Genomic DNA, 9335 nt, shown 5'->3' with positions numbered 1-9335 from the left:
GGACCAGCGTGCTGATATGTGTACTGATGGACAGCCACGGACGTCCTGTGTGTGCTGACGGACACACACGGACGTCCTGTGTGTGCTGACGGACACCCACAGACGTCCTGTGTGTACTGAACAGACAGCCTACGTGGGCCAAAATCACCTGAACAGTCCACGGGAAGGGCCAGCGTGCTCAGTCCAAGGACCAGCATGCTGATATGTGTACTGATGGACAGCCACAGCCCTCCTGTGTGTGCTGACGGACACACACGGACACACAAGGACACACACAGAATGCCACAGATGTCCTGTGTGTGCTGATGGACAGCCACATACAGCCACGGACATCCTGTGTGTGCTGGCGGACAGCCACAGACATCCTGTGTGTACTGCATAGACACCCCACATGGGCCAAAATCATCCAAACAGTCCACAGGAAGGGCCAGCGTGTTACAGGCTGGGATTCAGACTGCTAAAATGGACGATCAGAGGTTCAAGAACCGGACTGGACAGGACGGACGGACGGACGGACGGCTAGGGCGCGGCTTGGTCGGATGCGAGAGATGGAGATGGCCGATCTGGTTCCTGAAACAAATGAGAAATATTTTTATGAGTTTTGTGAATCAAAAATGATGAACAGGAAGAATACTAAATGAAAAATGAAGAACAGAAAGTAAATATGACTTTTTATGGGTTTTTATATCAATGGATGATCTATAACTATATGATGCTGAAATGAAACAAAAACAAAAGAAGGATAGGGATGGAGGATGGATTCAGGTTGCTGGACTGAAGTCTCTTTCAACAAGAACAGGGGATGGAGATGGCGTGAAGGTGGAATCAGGCTTGCTGGCCTGGAGTCTCTCTCAAGGCCGGATTGATGGATGGAATGGAATGAAGAATCGCCACAAGTTTGGTGATGAAAACTTGATAAGATTCAAGGCTCTTTCTAGGTTGGCTTCTCACGCAAACTAGAGAGAAAAGTAAGGGTTTTGCTAGGGCAAACTATCTCATATATTTCATAAGCTATAAAAAATACAAGGCTGCTTATAGTGGGGATTAACTACCCTGCAGCTATGCCCTTCTAGGGGACTTGAAGCAAAAACAACGTGGACTCTCTTGGACAAGCTAAAATCGACAAGGCCTAAACAAAGTGGGCCGACTCTACTAGGACAAGCTAAAGCAAAGGCTAAACAAAGGCCTTGAATTATTGGACTCAAGAAAATAAAGACTTAAATAATTTGCCCATGAGTTCTTGAATTGAAATTAAAAAGAACCAACACAAACCAGAAACATAAACCTGTTAGAAATCATAATTGAAATCTTACCTGCTTACCTTAAATGGATTGGGCGGATTACTCAGAACCGGCTGAGCTTGGGGAGGTGTCTGAACCGAGATCACATGTAGAGATGGTTAGGCCGGTTTGGTTCTGGCCGAGTGATCTGAATTGGAGGGAACCGGCTTGGTCTTGAACCTCTATTGGACCGGCTGGATCTTGAATCTTCAATTGGACCATCTCTTCAATCAGCAGCTCTTCATCTTGATCAAGGATTTGTTGGACAGCTTTAGAGAATCCAAGTCTTATGGCCTTGGCTCCACTCCGGGTAGTTGGACCACTAGTAACTATGGGAACCTCTACTTGGATGGCCGCATCATTCCCTCCCCCTTGAAAAGGTTCTGGCCTCAGAACACCATCATCTGCAAGGAAAGGGGACAAGTCAGATACATTGAACACAGGGGAAATCTTAAACTCACCTGGAAGCTCAAGCTTGTAAGCATTGTCATTGATCTTCTCAACGACCCGGAACGGCCCAGTGCCTCGGGGTGACAGTTTGGACTTCCTTTCTTCTGGAAAACGCTATGGCCTCATGTGTAACCACACTAAGTCGCCTGGTTCAAACAGCACCTCCTTTCTCTTCTGGTCGAGACGGGCTTTGACCTTGGCCGCCTTTGCCTCTAACTTCTCTCGAACCCTCCGATGCATGTTCTTAACGAACTCGGCCTTAGTTGCACCTTCTCGGCTGCAGAACATAGACTTTGGCAGTTCGGACATGTCTAAAGGCATCTCAGGCTGAAAACCATAAACAACTTCAAAAGGAGAAAGTTCAGTGGCAGAGTGTCTAGCATGGTTGTAAGCGAACTCAATAAACGGTAAACAGGATAACCAGTTCCTCAAGTTCTTACCGACCGTAGCTCTCAGCAACTGAGAGAGTGTACGGTTTACTACCTCAGTTTGGCCGTCCGTTTGTGGATGGCAAGTGGTCGAGAACAATAGCTTTGTACCGATCTTACCCCATAGTGTCTTCCATAAATGACTTAGAAACTTAGAGTCTCGGTCGGACACAATGGTTCGCGGAATACCATGGAGACGTACCACCTCTTTAAAGAACAGATCGGCTTTCTGGGTAGCGTCATTGGTTTTGTCACAAGGTATGAAGTGAGCCGTCTTGGAGAACCTGTCCACCACTACAAAAATGGAATCCTTGTGGTTTATCTTGGGCAAGCCCAGCACAAAGTCCATAGAAACATCTACCCAAGGGTGGTTAGGAATAGGTAGTGGCATGTGTAAACCATAAGGATGTGACCTGGATTTTATCTTGAGACAGACAATGCATTTGGCGCATAGGTTCTCCACATCTCGTTTCATGTTTGGCCAAAAGAAATGGTCGGTCAGGACACTTAGGGTCTTGTCTCGGCCAAAATGTCCCATGAGGCCGCCACCACGAGCCTCCCGAACCAGCAGTTCCCTCATCGAGCCTTTGGGAATGCATAACTTCTTTTCTTTGAACAAGAAACCTTCATGCTGGTAATAAACACCGAATGCTCCTTGTGTGGTTTTCCTGAAAGCTTCTTGAAAATCAAGGTCAGTGGCATAAGAATCTTTAATGAATTCAAAACCCATGATCTTAGCTTCCATGGTCGAGATAAGAGTATGTCTCCGGGATAGGGCATCAGCCACCACATTGTCTTTGCCCTTCTTATACTTAATCACATAAGGAAAAGTCTCCACAAACTCCAACAATTTGGCGTGCCTCCTCTTGAGTGTGGTCTGTCCTCTTATGTGTTTAAGCGTCTCATGATCTGTATGAATAACAAACTCTTTAGACAAAAGATAATGTTGCCAAGTTTCAAGTGATCTCACTAGAGCATAAAGCTCTTTATCATAGGTTGGGTAGTTCAAGGTTGCTCCACTCAGTTTCTCGCTGAAGTAGGCCACTGGACGTCCTCCTTGAGTAAGCACGGCTCCTATACCTGTCCCTGAAGCATCACATTCAATCTCAAAAGTTTTATCGAAGTTCGGCAGAGTAAGGACAGGTGCATGAGTCAAACTATATTTAAGCTTGTTAAAAGACTCTTCTTGGGCTGGTCCCCAAATAAAGGATACGTTCTTCTTGATCACAGAGGTCAAGGCAGCGGCTATGGTGCTGAAATCCTTGACGAACCGCCGATAGAAACTGGCCAGGCCGTGGAAACTGCGAACATGGCCAATGGTGGTAGGTGTAGGCCAGTCTTGGATCGCCTTGATCTTCTCTTCATCTACCTTCGGGCCCTGTGAACTAACAACAAAACCTTAAAACACCAATTCATCAGTGCAAAACACACATTTCTTTAAGTTGGCATAAAGGCCTTCTTGCCTAAGAACTTTGATCACTTGTTCAAGGTGTCTAAGGTGGTCATCTAAACAGTGGCTATAGATCAGTATGTCATCAAAGTACACAACCACAAATTTCCCTATGAAAGGTCGAAGAACCTGGTTCATGAGTCTCATGAAGGTGCTGGGGGCGTTGGTGAGGCCAAACGGCATGACCAGCCATTCGTATAGACCTTGCTTGGTCTTGAAGGCTGTCTTCCACTCGTCTCCCTCCTTCATTCGAACTTGGTGGTATCCACTCCTGAGATAAATCTTAGAGAACACAACAGACCCACTTAGTTCATCCAGCATATCATCTAGTCTAGGTATTCGGTACCGATATTTGATGGTTATGTTGTTGATGGCCCGGCAGTCCACACGCATGCGCCATGTTCCATCCTTCTTTGGAACCAATAGAACCGGAACAGCACACGGACTAAGACTCTCCCGGATGTAACCCTTATCCATGAGGTCTTGGACCTGTCTCTCCAACTCCTTGGCTTCTTCTGGGTAAACTCGGTAGGCCGCTCGGTTTGGCAAGGGTGCGCCTGGCACAAAATCGATCTGATGTTCTATGCCTCGGATAGGAGGTAGGCCGGCTGGGATCTCATCAGGAAAGACGTCCTTATATTGCTCCATGAGGCCTTGTACTTCGCCTGGTAACTCCGTGGCCTCAATCCCTGCAAAACAACTTTCTCTAAAGACCATTAGCAGCACATGCGTCTCATGGTGTAAAGACTTAACTACTTGGCTGGAAGTGATGTATAAGTTAGTCTTACTTACCTTGCTGGCATAATCCATTGCTTGTTGCATCTCATAAACCTCTTGAGGACTTAGAGGTGCTAGGCTGTGCTTCTTGTTGTTGTGGCTGAAGCTATAGACATTGGTCCGGCCATGATGAATGGTCTCCTTATCGAACTGCCATGGCCGTCCTAGAAGTATGTGGCCGGCTTGCTTAGGCACAACGTCACACTTGACCTGATCATGGTATTTACCAATACTGAAAGACACAACCACTTGCTCGGCTATCCGGAGCTCAGTCTCATCATTGAGCCACTTGAGCCGATATGGCCGCGGATGGGGCGTCTTGGCCAAACCTAGCTTATCAACAAGATACTTGCTGGCCACGTTAGTACAAGTACCACCATCTATGATCAAGCTACATACCTTTTGTTCCACGCTACATCTTGTATGAAAGATGTTTTCTCTTTGAACGGTTTCAGGATCGAAGAGAGCACTAAGAGATCGTCTGGTAACCAGTAGCTCTCCGGTCTCAGCATAATCGACTACCTCTTCATCAGAAACCATGGTCTCAACTTCTGCCTCGTCTTGGGATTCATACTCACCATCAGCCTTGAGGATCATTACACGCTTGTTGGGGCAATCTCTGGCATAGTGTCCCTTTCTCTGACATTTAAATCAAGTAATGTCACGGGTACGTTGATTTTGACCTTGGGTCTTACCATGGTCGGATGGGCCAGACTTGGACGGTTCAGTCTGATTTTTCTTGAACCGGTTCTCCACATCCACGGACTTGCCCATGTCCACTCCTTTGGAGGCCGGTTGCGTCCATGTTCCTCTGCCTCTGGCTGTGGACGCGTTTTCCGTTTGATGTGTTGTTCGGCCTGGACGGCAAAGTGAAGCAGGTCGTGGAAGGTCTCATACTGCTGGCGCTCCACCTTTTGGGCAATGCGGTCTTGTAACCCATCCATGAACTGAGCCATCATGGTCTCTTGCGTCTCGCGTGTCTTGAGCTTGTTCCTGAGGGACTCAAACTCCTCATAGTACTCTTCTACAGTCCGCGTTCCCAGAGACAATTTACGAAAACGTTTCTGTAAGTCTCGTTGATAATAAGCAGGAACATACCTTGTGCGAAGCTTGGATCGCATCTCTTCCCAAGTCTCAACTCTATAGACTCGGCCGGTCTCGGACACTTCTCTGTCCCACCAAGATAGAGCGTTCTCGGTCAGTTGGGCCGCGGCTAAGGCTATCTTCCTGGCCTCAGAGTAGTTGTAGTACTCGAAGATGTATTCCATGCGCCTTTCCCATTCAACGTAGGCGTCCGGGTTGACCTTTCCAGCAAAGGTTGGTGGGTTAAGCTTGAGGTCCTTTCCTCCTTGCCAAGGGACTTCATCCTCTCGGCGTCTCCTCCTGATTGGACTCCCATCTCCTTGGATCCGATGCTCTCGTCGGCCTTCTCGTCCGGCGTGGGCGGGTCGAGGCTCTTCTCGATCAGGTGGTTCAGAATCTGAACTGTCCTCATCAGAGAACAACCGTGGATCTTCCAAGTAAGGATGGTTCCTTCTCCTAGGAAGCGGATCATTGGGACGGTTGCGTTGTTCCAGTCAAGCCAGCTGCTTGGTCACGGCATTCATAGTGGCCGTAAGTTGGGCTTGGCCGGCCATTAGCTGTGCGTTGATGTCAGCTTGGGTTGGAACAGCATTAGCATTGACATCTCCCATGTCTCTCCTGTGTACAAGAAAGAAAAGAGATAAAGTGCAAAAGGGAAATAGAAGATATAAGAAGAGAACAATGAAACAAATAGATGCAAATGACTTGTTTATTTTTTTTTTAAAATATGAAAGATGAATTTCGAAAAGTTTAAAAAAAGGAAAGTTGAAATTTTTTTTTTTTGTTACAGAAAATATGAAATTAGAATCTAAAGTTTTAATTGGAAACTGGAAATCTTTTTTTTTTTTAACTTTGAAAAGAAAAAATCAAATCAATCAAGAAAACAAAAGAGGAAAGTATAAATGCAAATGCAAATCAAATTTCGAATTTGAATCAGATGGAATATATTTTTTTAAAAAAATTAAAAAGGATTGGTAATCAAAACTAAATGCAACTAATCAATCTAGCTAACTTGGTCAAGTAAGAATCAAATTTATTGCAAATTGGTCAATCGACCTCCCAATAAGGAAAGCTGGTCGATCAATCTCACAAACAGGTTGACTATCTTACTGATGCACGAAAATGATCTAGAAAAACTTTTTTTTAACCAAGAACAGCAAGAACAGCAAGAACAATTTTTTTTTTAAATGCAACTAGTTGATGAACACAAAACCGGCAGACAAGATGTCTTATGGAAAAGATGTAACCGATTTTTCAGGAGCCTTGGGCTCTGATACCAAATGTTACAGGCTGGGATTCAGACTGCTAAAATTGACGATCAGAGGTTCAAGAACCAGACTGGACAGGACGGACGGACGGACGGCTAGGGCGCGGCTTGGTCGGACGCGAGAGATGGAGATGGCCGATCTGGTTCCTGAAACAAATGAGAAATATTTTTATGAGTTTTATGAATCAAAAATGATGAACAGGAAGAATACTAAATGAAAAATGAAGAACAGCAAGTAAATATGACTTTTTATGGGTTTTTATATCAATGGATGATCTATAACTATATGATGCTGAAATGAAACAAAAACAAAAGAAGGATAGGGATGGAGGATGGATTCAGGTTGCTGGACTGAAGTCTCTCTCAACAAGAACAGGGGATGGAGATGGCGTGAAGGTGGAATCAGGCTTGCTGGACTGAAGTCTCTCTCAAGGCCGGATTGATGGATGGAATGGAATGAAGAATCGCCACAAGTTTGGTGATGAAAACTTGATAAGATTCAAGGCTCTTTCTAGGTTGGCTTCTCACGCAAACTAGAGAGAAAAGTAAGGGTTTTGCTAGGGCAAACTATCTCATATATTTCATAAGATAAAAAAAATACAAGGCTGCTTATAGTGGGGATTAAATACCCTGCAGCTATGCCCTTCTAGGGGACTTGAAGCAAAAACAACATGGACTCTCTTGGACAAGCTAAAATCGACAAGGCCTAAACAAAGTGGGCCGACTCTACTAGGATAAGCTAAAGCAAAGGCTAAACAAAGGCCTTGAATTATTGGACTCAAGAAAATAAAGACTTAAACAATTTGCCCATGAGTTCTTGAATTGAAATTAAATAGAACCAACATAAACCGGTTAGAAATCATAATTGAAATCTTACCTGCTTACCTTAAATGGATTGGGCGGATTACTCAGAACCGGCTGAGCTTGGGGAGGTGTCTGAACCGAGATCACATGTAGAGATGGTTAGGCCGGTTTGGTTCTGGCCGAGAGATCTGAATTGGAGGGAACCGGCTTGGTCTTGAACCTCTATTGGACCGGCTGGATCTTGAATCTTCAATTGGACAATCTCTTCAATCAGCAGCTCTTCATCTTGATCAAGGATTTGTTGGACAGCTTTAGAGAATCCAAGTCTTATGGCCTTGGCTCCACTCCGGGTAGTTGGACCACTAGTAACTATGGGAACCTCTACTTGGATGGCCGCATCATTCCCTCCCCCTTGAAAAGTTTCTGGCCTCAGAACACCATCATCTGCAAGGAAAGGGGACAAGTCAGATACATTGAACACAGGGGAAATCTTAAACTCACCTGGAAGCTCAAGCTTGTAAGCATTGTCATTGATCTTCTCAAGGACCCGGAACAGCCCAGTGCCTCGGGGTGACAGTTTGGACTTCCTTTCTTCTGGAAAACGCTCTGGTGGACAGCCACGGACGTCATGTGTGTGCTGCGGACACACACGGACACACACAGACAGCCACGGACATCTTGTGTATGCTGACGGACAGCCACGGACGTCCTGTGTGTCCTGGCGGACACCGACAGGCGTCCTGTGTGTACTGAACAGACAGCCCACGTGGGCTATAATCACCCGAACAGTCCACGGGAACGGTCAGCGTGCTGAGTCCAAGGACCAACGTGCTGATATATGTACTGATGGACAGCCACTGACGTTCTATGTGTGCTGACGGACAGCCACGGACGTCCTGTGTGTTCTGACGGACACACACGGACACACATGGACACACACGGACAGCCACAGACGTCATGTGTGTGCTGACAGACAGCCACAGATGTCCTGTGTGCGCTGGCGGACACCCGCGGACATCCTGTGTGTACTGAACAGACAGCCCACGTGGGCCAAAATCACCCAAGGACCAACGTGCTGATATGTGTACTGATGGACAGCCACGGACGTCCTGTGTGTGCTGACGGACACACACGGACTGCCACAGACGTTCTGTGTGTGCTGACGGACACACACAGATGTCCTGTGTGTGCTGACGGACACCCACAGATGTCATGTGTGTCACGCCCCCAATCCTGAATAGGATTGTCGGGACGGCCATGGTTCGAGGAAACATGCAAGCCAGTCTTAGGACATCAAGGCAAGCGTTCCATGGTCGAGAAATAAGGTTAAGGACATAAGGGTACTTAGACTTAACCTTATACAAGCTAAGAGACAGCTAGGACGAGTAAGATGGTAGCTGGACGAAGTGGACGAGTAGCTCGGACAGCTCAATGAAGCTAGGTTCAGTTCACACCAGCTCAGTCCCTACTAAGTCAGCTCCACTAGCTGGACTACTAGCTCACTCAGCTGAGGCAGCTGAGAGTCAGCTCATTTAAGCTAGACGGACTGTCCGGGCTTTAGGCCGATGGTCCGGGTCCGGGTCAGTGGCGGGCTGTGAGGTCCGGCCATGAGGCCATGGGCTGTTGGGTCTTTGGACAAGGCCGTGGGCTAAGTCCAGGAGGCCTGGGGCGTGGGTTGGGCTTGTGACCGACCCCAAACCCAATCAGAAAGGGCGAAAGGATGCAAGTGGCCGAAAGGGGACAACCCTTGGCCGATGGTGCCCATTCGCTAGCAAGTCGTGCCTGTTCGTGGGGCA

At 46.8% G+C, this 9335-nt stretch overlaps 1 protein-coding gene across 1 annotated transcript; it reads right to left on the bottom strand.

Moving 5' to 3' along the window:
- Positions 1-1844: 1844 nt before the first annotated feature.
- On the bottom strand, positions 1845-8169 carry LOC125596017. Its single transcript, XM_048771364.1, has 8 exons — positions 8041-8169; positions 7644-7786; positions 5976-6086; positions 5081-5870; positions 3639-5024; positions 3239-3536; positions 2572-3067; positions 1845-2442 (listed from the first exon to the last, which is right to left on the bottom strand). The coding sequence occupies exons 1-8, from the start codon at positions 8167-8169 to the stop codon at positions 1845-1847; spliced, it is 3951 nt and encodes a 1316-aa protein (XP_048627321.1).
- Positions 8170-9335: the final 1166 nt, after the last annotated feature.

Source organism: Brassica napus, unplaced genomic scaffold, assembly GCF_020379485.1.
Source record: "Brassica napus cultivar Da-Ae unplaced genomic scaffold, Da-Ae ScsIHWf_1115;HRSCAF=1585, whole genome shotgun sequence".
In the NCBI taxonomy this organism is placed as follows: Eukaryota; Viridiplantae; Streptophyta; class Magnoliopsida; order Brassicales; family Brassicaceae; genus Brassica; species Brassica napus.
Note: the sequence above shows the minus strand (reverse complement) of the source record. Positions and strands in the feature narration are given on the sequence as shown.

Bases quoted from the DNA above. Each gene is read 5' to 3' on its own strand.
- LOC125596017 (XM_048771364.1), bottom strand. From the start codon at position 8,169: ATGACGTCCGTGGCTGTCCACCAGAGCGTTTTCCAGAAGAAAGGAAGT. The intron at 6,087-7,643 runs GTAATCCGCCCA...TCTTGTACACAG, and splicing joins CCAAGCTCAGCCGGTTCTGA to GAGAGACATGGGAGATGTCA. The intron at 5,871-5,975 runs GCAGCTGGCTTG...TGATGAGGACAG, and splicing joins ACTATGAATGCCGTGACCAA to TTCAGATTCTGAACCACCTG.